The 17,482-nt window shown below is 47.5% G+C and overlaps 1 protein-coding gene across 2 annotated transcripts in view; it reads left to right on the top strand.

Moving 5' to 3' along the window:
• LOC129823826 (protein wntless homolog) overlaps positions 1-17,482 on the top strand; it is a 28,203-nt gene continuing 10,721 nt past the window's right edge. The window contains exons 1-5 of one of the 2 annotated variants that reach the window (XM_055882851.1): positions 1-287; positions 3,017-3,289; positions 13,504-13,628; positions 13,844-14,005; positions 14,251-14,387. In XM_055882851.1, the coding sequence (XP_055738826.1) occupies positions 182-287; positions 3,017-3,289; positions 13,504-13,628; positions 13,844-14,005; positions 14,251-14,387 (803 nt within the window). In that variant the 5' untranslated portion in view covers positions 1-181. The remainder of the gene's footprint in view (positions 288-3,016; positions 3,290-13,503; positions 13,629-13,843; positions 14,006-14,250; positions 14,388-17,482) is intronic. The other variant, XM_055882850.1, reaches the window with a different exon arrangement.

The raw sequence follows: 17,482 nt of genomic DNA on the forward strand, positions 1-17,482 counted from the left end.
GGCAGCGATAGGCAGGGGTGCTATTCCGTCATGTGATTCTGCTTTAGTCCTTCGAAGTTGAAAGGCAAGCGAGTCAGTGCGTGGCTAGCCTTCCTCAATCTTGGTTGCTGGAGTACTACCTAGATGCGGTGACTTTCTTCTCGATTTCTTACTCGTTGTGATTTTTCTTCAACTTTTTAAGATGGCCGGGGCAATTATTGAAAACATGAGCACCAAAAAGTTGGTGATCGTAGGAGTGATTCTGCTTTTATTCCAAGCGTTTTCTTTTATGGTCGGAGGCTTGATTGGTAAGCATGGTTTTTCCCAGTTGTATTCCTTTATGTTGCAACCTTTGGCTTTGTTATGCGGTTGAATAACCACGATTTATAGATCGAATATTTTATGTATCAAATAATGAAAACAACTTAGTTCTTTGGACAATATCATTTTAAAGATGATGGTAATTTAAAAAAATCACTGCTATGTTTTGTTATAAAATGGAACAGTATGGCGACTGTAGGGCTTGCCTTTAAGTTTTGCCTATGTAACTTTAACAATGTAGCCTTTAACGAAGTTTTGAACTCTTCAAAGTTTTAAGAAACACAAAGTATTCGCCTCCAACTCAATCGTTTCCTCTGTATTGACGTTGCAAGGTTTAATGTGCTCTTGAAACTTTAACATTTGCCATTAATACACACACAACTTTCCTATTTCAGATAACTTATTATAAAGTATCGAGTTAATTCACTTTTAATTGGCGTATGAGTTTGTTTTTCCAATAAGAATAAACTCTATTACTGTAAAAGAGCATAGGAATTGGTGTGTATCTTTAACTGCACTGTGATTCAATACAGAATGTTTGCTCTCCTCCTTTCCCTCATTTAAGTCTGCCTCCGTGGCCCCAGGCAGGCACCATCTCTTTCTTTCCCCCCTTGCATCCCCTTCAAATCCCAAACCCCTCTTAGCATTGCATATTTCCTCTTCTCCTGCTGGTTCCCTTTGCATGGCTCTACTCCCCACTGACACACACAGCTGTCAAAATTGTGTTCTGCCTCAAGTACTACATCAGAGTTGCTGTCAGCTTTTTCCCCATGTGCCTACACACTCACACAGATACTCCTACACAAACTCAAAGTCACAATAGTTGAGTCCTATGAGGCCTGTTACAGATTCCTATCTCTAGTTAGTTTGGGGGGAAACTTTCTCCACTCAGTCAGTCTCTTCTCCAGAGCTGGATGGCTACTGATAAAAAATGAGCTTGTTTGGGACACTCCTGCCTTAGATAGTTTTAATGAAGCCTGATGCTTTTGTATTTGCTCGGTGGCCGGGGCCAGCCAGGGTAATTGAGTAGAAAGGCGTTCGTCTCCCCGTTATTGGACAACTCCGACACGGCATCAGGTCACTGGGCAGAGAGGCGGACACACTAGGGTAGAAACTGGAGGAGCGGTGTGTGCCCGGAATCTTAGGGTCCCAGGATAATTGAACTCTGAGGGGTTCCGTAGAGCTGGTTTAATTCAATTTGGTGTGTCTGTGTGCTTGTTCCTGAGTAGTCCTTTGTGAGGTGACACTGGCACACCTAGTTAAGAAGACACACACACACACACACACACACACACACACACACACACACACACACACACACACACACACACACACACACACACACACACACACACACACACAGAAATAGTTGATGGCCTGATTAGTTTTATGAAGCGGGTGCCAAAGGCTTAGCCTCAAGGGTGCTTTTATGCTGTGGTATGTTTTTTCAGTTACTCTATTGAGAGTAAATAAATTGGCTCAACATCAGCTGGTAATGGAGACCATCTGCACAGACCAGGGCCTCGCAATCGGAAATGCTTCCTTGTTTTAACTGTTTTCGTATGTGGATAAATCGTTAAAGGTGTATGATATTTGAGCACGTAAGTAACTAATGTGAAACATTGGATTGTTGTAGGTGTCTCAAATGACTTCCCTTTGAGCTAATCATTGATTATAGTGGCATGATGTATTCCTAGCAGGGATTTGTTAATTATCCCTGAATTTAGGGGGATATATTGATGAAGGGAGAAGTCACTCATGCTTTTTTGGCCGTGGCTGACGTCTTTCTCTAGCCCTGAGGGCATGGACCTCATTCTTACCTATTACCAATACATTACAGTATTGTGTGCTGGGGCATTTCCCGACAGCTAGCTTCAAAAGGATTGGGCCTTGCTACAGGGTGTTCTGTCAACATGTTTGGAAATAATTGCCACTTTGTTAAAGCAGGATTTGGCTAGATTTGATCTAAAACGCAACTTCATTTTTTGGGGTGATATTCTATTTGACTGTTTTTGACAATAAACAAAAACCATAGAAAAATGTCTTCATGTATGTTTACTTTGTTGAGCTTGATAGCTGTATGACACATCTTAAACTCCAGAACAAAGCTTTGATTATGAGTTTGGAAATTGGTTGTTTTCAACTTTACCATTAGCCTAACTATGAATTCACTGGAAATATACACACTTTGCTACACGTTATAGATTTTTTTAATTTAACCTTTATTTCACTAGGCAAGCCAGTTAAGAACAAATTATTATTTACAATGACGGACGACGCTGGGCCAATTGTGCGCCGCCCTATGGGTCTCCCAACCATGGCCGGATGTGATAGTCTGGATTCAAACCAGGGACTGTATTGACGCCCCTTGCATTGAGATGCAGTGCCTTAGACCGCTGCGCCACTCGGGAACCAATAGACTTATAAATTCCACATGATTGCACTTTTCAGCATAATAATAAAAGGTTACACATAGAGCATTGAAATAAGAACCACAATAAGATTGTGGAACGATGTGGTCAGCAACCAAAAATTACCATTTAAATCCCCCAAATACAATTTACTGCTAATTTCATCAAATATAGATTTTTTTTTTCTACACAAAAGGTGACAGATGAATAGGACTACTTATGTATCTAGGGTAGCTACCAATGTAACTGGGCAGTAACCTAGCAAGCAATTACCCAGTCTAATGTCTGTTTTCCTCTCCCTATAGCTCCCAGCCCCACCACAGCAGTCCACTACCTGGCTACCAAATGTGTGGACACGGTCAAACACCATCAGAGCACCAAATGGTTCATGCCCTGGGGCCCTAATCAGTGCGACAAGATCCGGGACTTTGACGAGGCCATGGCCAAGAAGATCGAGGCAAACAACATTGTATTTGCCGTCCATATCCCCCTGCCCAACAAAGAGATGAGCCCCTGGTTCCAGTTTATGCTGGTCATCCTACAGTTTGACATTGCCTTCAAGATGTACAACCAGATAGGTGAGCGACACTTCTTGTTAGATTTCAATATGGCTGCCGTTCGTTGTGTGTCGATTGTGTTATTTCAGGAGTCTGACATTTTTACCTTGTTGATCTTTGTCTTTTTTTGTGTGCTGTCGTGTCTCCATCTTGTGTTTTTGTTGTCAGTCTGTCTGTTGTCTTTGGATACTGTCTATCTTTCCGCCTGGTTTGTCTGTCTGTGTTGTATCATGACTCATGAGGACTCACCAGTCCAAGCAGCTCTATGACCACTGAAGTATGTGTCCTTTGTCTTCTACACTCTTTGTGGATCCAATTCTAAACTATTCATGTGTCAATAGATGCTGTTGATATTAGTCTCCCTCTACGTCACCTCAGGCTGTTGGCTGCTTTTGTCCTGCCTATTGTGTTGACCGCGTGAGGCCCCTGAGGAATGTTTCTCTCCTCTCAGTGGATTGGATGTATCTCACGCTGAGAGGAAGGCCTGACAATGACTGATGTGCTGCTGGTTCTCCCTAGTGATACAAGCCTCAGGGATCCATGTCAGAGGCTTATAGTCTCTATAGAACAGCTAGTTAGGGAAACTCAAACTGTGGGGGGCTGTCTCAATTTGGAAGCTGATAGCTTTGCAATTCCCTAATATGAAGTGGAATAACACTCAGCTGGGCAAATTTGTCCCATTTTCTCCTGGCTATCCCCAAGACGATTTGTAACATGGTACATGGTTCGTCCCTCAGTGAGAGTTGGGGATGAGTGTCTCACTCTCCATTGTAGAGGTCAATGTAAAATTAGAAAACAAACACACAAGCCCTGAAATATTGAGTCATTTTCAGCAGCAGGTGTTAGATTTTTTTATTTAACTAGTCAACAAATTATTATTTTACGGTGACGGCCTACTCCGGCCAAACCCTCCCCTAACGACGCTGGGACAATTGTGCGCCTCCCTGATCTGATGAAGGCTAGTTTTTCCCCCATCCCTATGCTCATCATAGCAGACATACTGCACCTCCCTGTATCCTCTTAACATTTCTTTACGTTCAGACCACATCCTTATCCGAACATGGTATCAGTCAGATCTGTTCCCAATTCCAACTGGAACCCAATGCACTTCCTGTATACCTATTACAATATGATACTATATACATGGGAAAAGGTCACCATTGTTCTTACATCAATCCAGTCTGTTCTCACAGATCTACCTGGACATCCTAGGTGTAGGGATGAGGGTTTGATTTAGAGGTGTGCATAGTTCTCACATTCAGAAAAGGATTCAGACACGGCAACCCTCTTCTGGCCTGGGATTAAGGGAAAGGTAATATGGATTCGGGCTTGCTTCTCCCTTCTTTGACTTGTTAACACTGTAGCGAGTGAAATATCTCTTAGTATGTGGTTGGAAAGGAGGGGGCGACACTGACTGGGCAGATCGGCGCTTGGCGCTGCGCCAGGTCTGGGGCTGTGAAAGAAGGGATTAGAGGGATAACAAAGAGAACTAATGAAGGGGGATCGGTGGGCCGGGCCGGCCTGGGAAAGTGATCAGAACACAGACTCTTTTAAGCTCCAGGAGCCCTTGGGATGGAGGGAGGCAGAGCTCAGCTTCTTATGTTGTGTAACAGATTTCTATCTGCCCCAGCAGTGGTTGTGCATCAACTACATTCAGCCGCGGGCCGTTTAATTTTTCTTCTTGCGTGGGGGGTTAGGGGGCTGGAACATAATTATAAATAATTTGTAGACTGCAAATTGACTGCAAGAAGTCCAAACAGATATAATATTTGACTAAAACATAATAATTTCAAACCTTGCATACATTTGTATACGATCACAAATAGCTCTTATGCGTGCGAATACTTTGGAACAGATTTTCAAAATTAAAATCTACAGAGCTGATTTGCTGGTGTTATGTCCAACAATGAAAAATAGTTATTTTTTGTTGTTCAGAGAACACGGGGATGCCAAATAAAATCCCCCGTGGTTGGGGGACCCTGTTGTACAGCAGGGCATGAGGCACTCTGTAACATCTTCCTCTCACCAAAGATATGTTGTGAAAGTACGCTTGATTTTATTTTATTTAACCTTTATTTAACTAGGCAAGTCAGTTAAGAACATTCTTATTTATAATGACGGCCTACCAAAAGGCCTCCTGGGGGGACGGGGGCTGGGATTTAAAATATATATATATATATATAGGACAAAACACACATCACAACAAGAGACACCACAACACTACATAAAGAGAGACCTAAGAAAACAACAGCATGGTAGCAACACATGACAACAGCAACATGGCACCAACACAACATGGTAGCAGCACAAAACATGGTACAAACATTATTGGGCACAGACAACAGCAAGAAGGTGGAGACAACACTACATCACGCAAAGCAGCCACAACCGTCAGTAAGAGTGACCATGATTGAGTCTTTGAATGAAGAGATGGAGATGAAACTGTTCAGTTTGAGTGTTTTTGCAGCTCGTTTCAGTCGCTAGCTGCAGCGAACTGAAAAGACGTGCGACCCAGGGATGTGTGTGCTTTGGGGACCTTTAACAGAATGTGACTGGCAGAACGGGCGTTGTATGTGGAGGATGAGGGCTGCAGTAGATATCTCAGATAGGGAGATTAGTGAAGCTGCATTTTACGACAATGAAACTTAAATTCTGAGTGAGGTTTATACTGTTTTTTTCCAATATAAACTATAGTCATGTTTCAGTGTGTACTCATCAATATGTCGTCATAAAACAAAGTGAATGTCCCAAGCATGAAATGATTGTTGTTTACAGCTTGCGCTGCCAGATCAGTCTGCTTCACCACCCCGTCCCACAATTCCACCCAACCAGATGTTGTGGAATGGGACTGTTATCCACCCCATTCTGAGTCACTGGGGCCGGGCAGACTACCTCTGATCATCTGCCAGCAGTGTTAATGTGCTGGCCCCGGGCCCTGAGGCAAGGGCCTAATGATCACCCTGATGTCAACAGCCATCTATGACCGAGCCGCGGAGGAGAGCTAGACAACCGGCACGGAAATGTCAAGCAGCTGCATATCAAACGACGTATTCAACTTCAGTGCTGAAACGTGTAGCTGTAGTGTCACTGATCGCAAATCCAATCCAGGTTGTCTTTGCAACTCAAGATCATATTAGCTCGCTGAGCTCTAGGTCTCTTTTTGGTCTAAACAAAGGTCAGATAGTCTCAGGCAGGAATGCTCTTCATGCAAGGCTAGCTCTGCAAACAACCTCTGTTACATTAATAAGGTGCGGAGTGCTAATTTGATCAAGGAAAATGAGTTCCAGCAGTCTATTGACAGAGCTCTAGGTTATTACTTTCTCATGGCATCTAAATCTCTCTGGCTGACTGGTAAGCAAAGAAGCAGAGCTCTGTCTGACAATATGGCCTCTATAACTCAACCAGAACCACTTTCTTTAGACAGTACCACGCCAAAGGTAAGGGGATTCTACTCCTCAGTCATATGACTATTGCGAAATGCGTAAGGAAGCCCCCCAACAGCACCTTGCCCACTTGGTGTTATAAAGCTGGTCCCTGAGATGAATTGGCCCCCTTTCTTCCCACCCCACTCTACCCGGCAACAATCACCCCTGGCAGGGGTCCAGCAATAACACAGCTGTTGAGAAGGCTTAGTCACTGTGGCGATGGCTGCTGGACTGGGGTGGAATGTTTGTGTGCGGTAAGCTGACATTCAGAATCTTTGGCAGTGTTTGCTTGAGATGGGAGGGATAGAGGGGTTCGAGGAGAGAGAGGACTGCCAATACCCCCCCCCTTTTCCTCTCTTCTCCCAGTCAGGCCACCGGGTTTTTTTTCGGTGCTCTCCAGCTTGTTTCATAACCGCACAAGAGTCTGTTTGGAAGGAGGAAGGACAGAACACTTTGCCTTTGCAATGTGATCTAAAGCCTGTCTTGGCATTTTGACTGCTATTTCGTTTCTCAAAGCACTTAAAACCAGGTTTAGCTCTGAAAGGTTTCACCTTCAAGTCAGCGCTATAGTATCATTGCCTACTGTGTAGTAGACTGAACTTGAGGCCTTACGTACATAGCTTTAAACCCCTCAACAGGGAAATGTTTCAGATCAGGAATCATCCCTGGACTGTTTTTGGATCAACAGCACGCCGATGTGAGCTGTTGGTGCATCTGTTCTGATAGTGTTTTTGATGACATGGTTTCTTTCCTGCATACTTTGAAGGTTGATGGAACAGTTCACCCCAACTTGAAAGTTTCTCCGTTTTCATACTTCAAATGATCAAATGAGTAACTTTAAGGGCATAAAATGGAGTGGCTATGGATATGGAGTTTCTGTATCCCAATTTTTTTTGCCTTGGGAAATATGGATATTTCTGCGCATGTGCAGGATAAAACATTTTTACGTAGCCGAGTGCCCACTCTGCTGTCTACGTAGCTGCTGTGCCGAGTGCCCACTCTGCTGTCTACGTAGCTGCTGTGCCGAGTGCCCACTCTGCTGTCTACGTAGCTGCTGTGCCGAGTGCCCACTCTGCTGTCTACGTAGCTGCTGTGCCGAGTGCCCACTCTGCTGTCTACGTAGCCGCTGTGCCGAGTGCCCACTCTGCTGTCTACGTAGCCGCTGTGGGTCGAGTGCCCACTCTGCTGTCTACGTAGCCGCTGTGGGTCGAGTGCCCACTCTGCTGTCTACGTAGCCGCTGTGGGTCGAGTGCCCACTCTGCTGTCTACGTAGCCGCTGTGGGTCGAGTGCCCACTCTGCTGTCTACGTAGCCGCTGTGGGTCGAGTGCCCACTCTGCTGTCTACGTAGCCGCTGTGGGTCGAGTGCCCACTCTGCTGTCTACGTAGCCGCTGTGGGTCGAGTGCCCACTCTGCTGTCTACGTAGCCGCTGTGGGTCGAGTGCCCACTCTGCTGTCTACGTAGCCGCTGTGGGTCGAGTGCCCACTCTGCTGTCTACGTAGCCGCTGTGGGTCGAGTGCCCACTCTGCTGTCTACGTAGCCGCTGTGGGTCGAGTGCCCACTCTGCTGTCTACGTAGCCGCTGTGGGTCGAGTGCCCACTCTGCTGTCTACGTAGCCGCTGTGGGTCGAGTGCCCACTCTGCTGTCTACGTAGCCGCTGTGGGTCGAGTGCCCACTCTGCTGTCTACGTAGCCGCTGTGGGTCGAGTGCCCACTCTGCTGTCTACGTAGCCGCTGTGGGTCGAGTGCCCACTCTGCTGTCTACGTAGCCGCTGTGGGTCGAGTGCCCACTCTGCTGTCTACGTAGCCGCTGTGGGTCGAGTGCCCACTCTGCTGTCTACGTAGCCGCTGTGGGTCGAGTGCCCACTCTGCTGTCTACGTAGCCGCTGTGGGTCGAGTGCCCACTCTGCTGTCTACGTAGCCGCTGTGGGTCGAGTGCCCACTCTGCTGTCTACGTAGCCGCTGTGGGTCGAGTGCCCACTCTGCTGTCTACGTAGCCGCTGTGGGTCGAGTGCCCACTCTGCTGTCTACGTAGCCGCTGTGGGTCGAGTGCCCACTCTGCTGTCTACGTAGCCGCTGTGGGTCGAGTGCCCACTCTGCTGTCTACGTAGCCGCTGTGGGTCGAGTGCCCACTCTGCTGTCTACGTAGCCGCTGTGGGTCGAGTGCCCACTCTGCTGTCTACGTAGCCGCTGTGGGTCGAGTGCCCACTCTGCTGTCTACGTAGCCGCTGTGCCGAGTGCCCACTCTGCTGTCTAGAGTAGCCGCTGTGCCGAGTGCCCACTCTGCTGTCTAGAGTAGCCGCTGTGCCGAGTGCCCACTCTGCTGTCTAGAGTAGCCGCTGTGCCGAGTGCCCACTCTGCTGTCTAGAGTAGCCGCTGTGCCGAGTGCCCACTCTGCTGTCTAGAGTAGCCGCTGTGCCGAGTGCCCACTCTGCTGTCTAGAGTAGCCGCTGTGCCGAGTGCCCACTCTGCTGTCTAGAGTAGCCGCTGTGCCGAGTGCCCACTCTGCTGTCTAGAGTAGCCGCTGTGCCGAGTGCCCACTCTGCTGTCTAGAGTAGCCGCTGTGCCGAGTGCCCACTCTGCTGTCTAGAGTAGCCGCTGTGGGTCGAGTGCCCACTCTGCTGTCTACGTAGCCGCTGTGGGTCGAGTGCCCACTCTGCTGTCTACGTAGCCGCTGTGGGTCGAGTGCCCACTCTGCTGTCTAGAGTAGCCGCTGTGCCGAGTGCCCACTCTGCTGTCTAGAGTAGCCGCTGTGCCGAGTGCCCACTCTGCTGTCTACGTAGCCGCTGTGCCGAGTGCCCACTCTGCTGTCTAGAGTAGCCGCTGTGCCGAGTGCCCACTCTGCTGTCTAGAGTAGCCGCTGTGCCGAGTGCCCACTCTGCTGTCTAGAGTAGCCGCTGTGCCGAGTGCCCACTCTGCTGTCTAGAGTAGCCGCTGTGCCGAGTGCCCACTCTGCTGTCTAGAGTAGCCGCTGTGCCGAGTGCCCACTCTGCTGTCTAGAGTAGCCGCTGTGCCGAGTGCCCACTGTGCTGTCTAGAGTAGCCGCTGTGCCCACTCTGCTGTCTAGAGTAGCCGCTGTGCCCACTCTGCTGTCTAGAGTAGCCGAGTGCCCACTCTGCTGTCTAGAGTAGCCGAGTGCCCACTCTGCTGTCTAGAGTAGCCGCTGTGCCGAGTGCCCACTCTGCTGTCTAGAGTAGCCGCTGTGCCGAGTGCCCACTCTGCTGTCTAGAGTAGCCGCTGTGCCGAGTGCCCACTCTGCTGTCTAGAGTAGCCGCTGTGCCGAGTGCCCACTCTGCTGTCTAGAGTAGCCGCTGTGCCGAGTGCCCACTCTGCTGTCTAGAGTAGCCGCTGTGCCGAGTGCCCACTCTGCTGTCTAGAGTAGCCGCTGTGCCGAGTGCCCACTCTGCTGTCTAGAGTAGCCGCTGTGCCGAGTGCCCACTGTGCTGTCTAGAGTAGCCGCTGTGCCCACTCTGCTGTCTAGAGTAGCCGCTGTGCCCACTCTGCTGTCTAGAGTAGCCGAGTGCCCACTCTGCTGTCTAGAGTAGCCGAGTGCCCACTCTGCTGTCTAGAGTAGCCGAGTGCCCACTCTGCTGTCTAGAGTAGCCGAGTGCCCACTCTGCTGTCTAGAGTAGCCGAGTGCCCACTCTGCTGTCTAGAGTAGCCGAGTGCCCACTCTGCTGTCTAGAGTAGCCGCTGTGCCGAGTGCCCACTCTGCTGTCTAGAGTAGCCGCTGTGCCGAGTGCTCCGCTGCCCCTCCTTGATCTCCTTTGGTCACTGGTGTAGCCTACTAATGTAATGTTGTACTCGACACTGTTCTAACAATTGCATTCCATGCCCTGGTAAGCATCAGTGTGATTTCATGTCCTTTTTTCAGGAGCGGAGTAGGCTACATCCAGCTATTTACATGTTTTACACAATATGCATTATCAACTTGATCGTACAAACTTTGTCAGTATTTGAAACATAAGCAAGACACAAACAGGTAGTCTAGCCGATTTCATGTTATTCCTCTCTCCACGATATCAGTATACCCTCGTAAAACTGACTATCCTACCTATCTTTGACTTCGCCGATGTAAATTACAAAATAGCCTCCAACACTTTACTCAGCAAACTGGATGTAGTCTATCACAGTGCCATCTGTTTTGTCACCAAAGCCCCATAAACTACCCACCACTGCGACCTATATGCTCTCGTTGGTTGGCCCTCACTACATATTCGTCGCCAAACCCACTGGCTCCAGGTCATCTATAAGTCTTTACTAGGTAAAGCCCCGCCTTATCTCGGCTCACTGGTCACCATAGCAACACCCACCCGTCTGTAAATTGCACACCCAACTACCTCATCCCCATAATATTACTTACCATCTTGCTCTTTTGCACCGCTGTATCTTTACTTGCACATCTATCAGTGTTAAAGCTAAATTGTGATTATTTTGCCTCTATGGCCTATTTATTGCCTACCTCTTCTACATTTGCACACACTGTACATAGATTTTTCATTTTTTTCCCTATTGTGTTATTGACTGTACGTTTGTTTATGTGTAACTCTGTTGTTCTTGTCCCACAGCTTTGCTTTATCTTGGCCAGGTCGCTGTTGTAAATGAGAACTTGTTCTCAACTGGCCTACCTGGTGAAAGTAAAAAATTTCACCGGGCGACGCAAAACGAACTTTCCCATTGTCAGATTCTTTTTTTATCGATCTGGATACATGCCCGGCTGCCTAGAACTTTCGGCTGCAGAGTTGGAACGCAGCAAGACAATTAGCGATTGAATGTTATTTTTTCATCATCATTGCAAACATTGGCTAAACTGCGCAGGAGGCAGACAGGCAGTCAAGTGGTGTTATTTTTCAGCAACTGCAATATACATGAGAACAGACAGACCGAGAAGGTTGTAGCCTTCATAATATATATGTTTTGGAATGTTCGTTCAAATCGCCTCAGGGTTTTTATTTCAGCTGTTCAGAAATATAATGCCGAGACAGGCTACATCATGATTCAGAAGAGGTTGCATGGTCAATCCGATGTCTGCATTTATTGTGATACGGCCTCTGCAGAATTAAGGGAATTCATACTTCTTGCGCTTCACATTGAAGAGCTGTTGTGAAGGAAGTTGTGCGTTTGTTTTTACAGGACCTCCCACCCCCACCTACTGTCAACCAATCATGCCAGTGCGGAGCTGTACGGAGCTCTCCGTATTGTTAGAACACTTGAGGGGCACGGCGATGCGGTACAGAGCTCGCCCTTTGGCGGTAACGCAATTGCCTCACACCCTCTGTACGGAGCCTCCAGTTCACATCGGCCGAGCAAGCAGAAGTTGGCTTTAAAGAGCTAAACGTGAAGGGAGGCGGAGTGTGAACAGCAGCTACGTTAAAAAAAAACTGTGCGTAAAATAACACATGAGTTGAACTATCCCTTTCATCAGCCCAATGAGCCCATTGTCACATTTGTAGCCTTTGGAGTAGTTTAGACTTGCACTCATTGTCTTTAATGGTTGTTGATGCATACACCTTGGGAAATTATAACATTTCATTCACACTAAGTGAAAGTGAATGATGTGTCAACTGATTTGACAGCCTTAAAATTACCCCGTGTTGCTATTATCAGATCTTATGTTTAGCAGAGATGTGTGTCCTTTTCATAGCTCCAGAAGTTGCTCCTCCTCTGGCCTCTCCCTACCCCTTATCATGACTCCAGTTCCATTGGGTCATTCCACATAGCTATATGCTGCCTTAGGCAAATGCTCGACGCTGTCCGACTCTAACCAAAGACTCTTTCGCAATTGCAAATATGCCTTGCAACGCTATACGGTTTTTGAAACATTTTTAATTTTCCTATATGCGAGAAAAAATAGTTGAATACAAAATATGCACTTACTGTACCCAGTTTAGTAAAGTTGCATCCGGCTGTATTTTGAGAAACTCATGCTATCCAGCCGGAAATGTGGAGTGGAATGGTTCATTGGAAATGCAAGCATAAGGTTAGAGGATGTGTCCTACCTCGGCTGGAGGCCTTGTGTGAAAACAGTCAGATGCAACTTTGCCGAACTCCGTACAGTAAGTGTATCGTTTGTATTTGAAAAATTATTTCTCACTGGTATGAAAGCTCAAATCCAAATAGTTTCCAAAACCGTATCACAAGCAAGGATTCTTAACTTTTTAAACTTTAAAACAGTGTCTCGGTTGTAGTTCACATGGAGCCAGCTGCAATCCATATGTTCAGTTAAGCCAGGACGTGGACCGCTGTAAACCTCCTTGGATAATTGAGAGCTAGCCTCTTACCAAAATGCCATGACTGTCTGTCACCAGAGACTTATTTCATCCCAGTCATCGCTGGTTTACACAGATGTATTGATGTCAAAGCTACAAATTTAAATTGAGCAGGTGTAAATAGAGAATTTGATTAACTAGTAGAAAGATGAGGAAGGGAAGTGCTACTAAGGTACACAATAGTACATGTTGGTAGACAGAAGGTGCTCTTTGGTAAAAGGGTTAAATTGGTCATCAAAAAGAAAGGAGGACCAAGGCACTCTTCATATAATTAATTAAAATGCCTTTATTTGTATGGCATGTTCAATAGAAAAAGTTGTAAAAATCCGGTGTGTTTTGGCTGCGTCGGATTTGATTCATTGCAAATTCCCCCTTCAATGCTGTTCTTGCTTGTTAAGACCTGCATAGATCAAAAACCGGATAGATTTGTAATGAAGTCTCCATAACTGGTATCTATGTGAAGTTTGGTAGTTGGTATATTTGTGAACCTTTGAACATTCAGATCGCCCTAAAGTGTGATATGTTGACGTTTTCCCCCTACAGAGGATGGAGCACTGGCCACCATCGATGTGGGTTTGGCCTACAGAGATGACACGCTCAGTGAGTGGACAGAGATGGCCCACTCCATAGAACAGAGGAAGCTCAGCTGCAACTTCACCACCAGCAAGGTAAACAATTCCAGTCCTCAATATCTGTTGTGCTTCTGGCTTTTGCTTAATTTTGCCACCTGATTGCTCACACTTGATTTTTCAGGTCTTAATCAGTCTCTCAAAGTCTCATTGTTTCAGCTCATCAGATTTATTTTTGTGTAAAAGAAAAAATTCATGTAAGTTGAGTTGTTGTCCAATCGGATATCTCTTAACATTTGTCTTGGGTCCTGCAGACGTATGAGAACGAGGGGCGCTACTATGAGTGTGACCTGCTGCCCTTCATGGAGCTGGGCAACGTGGCCCACAAGTACTACCTCCTCAACATCCGCCTGCCTGTCAGCGAACGCAAGAAGATCAACATGGGCATCGGCGAGATCAAGGACATCCGTCTGGTGGTGAGCATTCTCTACTACACATCTCTTCCAGATCGCCCCGTCTCCTCTCGGTTGGGAGATACTATAATATATCCTTGATTATCAAATATTCTTTACTATGGAGTCTTCATACGGCCGAAGTGTGAAAATACTTTGGTTAGTTTTTCAATTTTGTCCAAACTGATGGTCAAAATGGGCAAACGAGATGTTGAAATGAACTGTGTGAGAGACTGTGAGACTGACGGTTTAATTTCCCATCCTATCAGGGTATCCATCAGAACGGCGGTTTCACCAAGGTGTGGTTCGCCATGAAGACATTCCTCACACCCAGCATCCTCATCATCATGGTGTGGTACTGGAGACGCATCACCCTGATGACACGACCCCCTGTGCTGTTGGAAAAGTAAGGCCGGCCATATTGTTTATTGGACTGTAAATGGGATGTTTCTTTGTTGTTTATTCAAATTTGGCGTCAAAATAGAGTTCAGTTGTCCATTGGTTGCTTTGTGGGCTTGCACACAGTGTGTGTGTGAATTGATCTCAAATCTAAAATGCATGGATGTCTTTGTCCTAGCGATACACAAGTCAAACCTTCAGCCAGGGTCAAACACAGTAACCCCAGTGGATACCAGTTAGGCCTAGTGCTTATGGTAACATTAGTACAGGAGGAGACATGTCATTAGATTAACTATGGATGAACTGTGCATCTAGGTCAGATCTCAGTGTGCAGTGTCCTGGGTACATATTCACAAAGCATCTCAGAGCAGGATTGCTGATCTAGGATCAGCTCCCCCTTGTGCATGCATTCGTAATGATCTAAAAGGCTAAACTGATCCTAGAGCTGCAGTTGGGCAGCTACACTATTAAATAAAAATGAGTACCAAATATAGCTTTTTCAAGCAAAAATGCTAACACCAGATTGAAATGATTTACCAGTGTAATGTAGAACGATACCCTATGCAGAGAGCTAAACGGTCAGTTTAGTTTACCCCCTGCAGTGAGGGGAGAGCGTATGTCGCTGCGTTCAAAACCACAGGAACATTCGTCGAGGCGTAAAGCGTGTAACAGGCTTTTAGCACTCAACTAACACTTCCACCTCAACGTTTCCTCGCTCTCTCCATCTTGTCCTTGGTCTTCGGCTCAGAGCCCTCCTTCCCAAATGACTGCAGAGTTCTCAGGAAATGGCCCTCGAACTCTATTTGTGGAGAGGAGATTATTTATTTCATGCTGTAAAAGCTTTGGTGAAGCCGTCATGCTATTCCTTAGAGGTGTCGAGATGGAAATCTTTTTATTTCTAAAGCTAACAAGAGAGATGTAATGGGGAAATGCCTCTCATAGGTACTTAGGCTTCCTGCTGTCGCTCTGATGATGGGATTCGTGGGAACTGGGCCAAGGTTACGTTATTGTCTATGTAAGAAAAGTCAGTTGACTGAATGCGCAAGGCGGTTGACACCGGATTTGTTTAAAGCACTTGACTGTTTGTGGTGGATTATTAGGTTTTATTAGAACTTTTAAAAACAGAACAACTCAATGACCACCATGCCCCAGGATATGGTTCTCTTTTCAAACCGAAAGTACATTAATGCCATTGTCAGTAGTTAACTGTTATTTGCTTGTGAACTACTTGGCAAGGTTTCCTGGAAGAATATAAAACACTGGAGGAATAAGTGTATCAATGGCAGCAGCACACACAGACTAAGTCTATTCCTGAAGTTTGTTTCCACTAAGTTAGTACTTTTATTTCCCCAGGATGTACTGGAGGTTGATGCCTCTTATCTGGCTCTCTTAACAGGATGTACTGGAGGTTGATGCCTCTTATCTGGCTCTCTGCAGCTTGTTTAGTTGAAGTGCTCTTTATACACACCTCTCTCCTGACTGTATATTCGCAGAGTGCAGGACATTCCCTGCATACCAGCCCAATGTGGTCTCACACTGTTCACTCGGTAGAACATGCCGGAACGGTTCTCGCTGCAGACTCTTCTGAAATGTGATTAATGTTTTTACAGTCAATTGCAAACCGTCATCCACACATACAATACACCCACCTCTCAGCCCGCACTGCACCCCTCATTCTCCCTGCAATATACCCACCTCTCTATCCCTCACCCGCACCCCTCCCTTCCCCCCGTCCTCTTTGCAATTATCCTTTCATCTTTCCCAGCATGCAGAGACTTGCAGCAATTGAACAGAGAAGCCTTATTAGGTTGATATTTATTTATTTTTTCAGCAGTGACTTATCAAAGTGGCTGGGGAGGTGGACTATGGAGTCTCCCCAGTGGCTGGGGAGGTGGACTATGGAGTCTCCCCAGTGGCTGGGGAGGTGGACTATGGAGTCTCCCCAGTGGCTGGGGAGGTGGACTATGGAGTCTCCCCAGTGGCTGGGGAGGTGGACTATGGAGTCTCCCCAGGGGCTGGGGAGGTGGACTATGGAGTCTCCCCAGGGGCTGGGGAGGTGGACTATGGAGTCTCCCCAGGGGCTGGGGAGGTGGACTATGGAGTCTCCCCAGTGGCTGGGGAGGTGGACTATGGAGTCTCCCCAGTGGCTGGGGAGGTGGACTATGGAGTCTCCCCATGTTATGATTCCAAGAACACAGGATGAGAGGTTACTATCCTTTGTGCAAGCACTTCCAAGAGTTTATGAACAGTGAGACTGGTGAAATTTGGGGAGCGCATCGTCAGTAGTGTACCTTTGGTTCCTAGGGTGTTTCGGCCTTTCACACTATACACCCTCCCCAAAGGCGGTCAGCGACAGGGTGATCAATCCTACGCTTGCGTCCCATTCCCAATTAGTCATAGAAGTTGCCTTGTTGTTGATAGCCAACATCCCATGGGACTATGCATGGCAGGGGCGTCTTCTTCCCTGAGTCAAGCATTGTTGACCGCATACCTCCTGGCCCTCTCACTTCGGGGCCCAGCTGGGGTCTTTCCTCTTCATCCAGAGCCATTGACTGCTGCCTTCTGCCGCCTCTGATACAGCTTTGATTGCCGAACGCTGGCTCTGGCCCTTAATTCCCAGGTCTCTAAGCAGTCTGGTTGTAGATGTTGCCACAAAACCTCTGCAGCCCACCTCCACTGGTCGGTGGCTGGGGAGGTGGACTATGGAGTCTCCCCAGTGGCTGGGGAGGTGGACTATGGAGTCTCCCCAGTGGCTGGGGAGGTGGACTATGGAGTCTCCCCAGTGGCTGGGGAGGTGGACTATGGAGTCTCCCCAGTGGCTGGGGAGGTGGACTATGGAGTCTCCCCAGTGGCTGGGGAGGTGGACTATGGAGTCTCCCCAGTGGCTGGGGAGGTGGACTATGGAGTCTCCCCAGTGGCTGGGGAGGTGGACTATGGAGTCTCCCCAGTGGCTGGGGAGGTGGACTATGGAGTCTCCCCAGTGGCTGGGGAGGTGGCCTATGGAGTCTCCCCAGTGGCTGGGGAGGTGGCCTATGGAGTCTCCCCAGTGGCTGGGGAGGTGGACTATGGAGTCTCCCCAGTGGCTGGGGAGGTGGACTATGG

Source organism: Salvelinus fontinalis, chromosome 26 (genome assembly GCF_029448725.1).
Source record: "Salvelinus fontinalis isolate EN_2023a chromosome 26, ASM2944872v1, whole genome shotgun sequence".
Classification (NCBI taxonomy): domain Eukaryota; kingdom Metazoa; phylum Chordata; class Actinopteri; order Salmoniformes; family Salmonidae; genus Salvelinus; species Salvelinus fontinalis.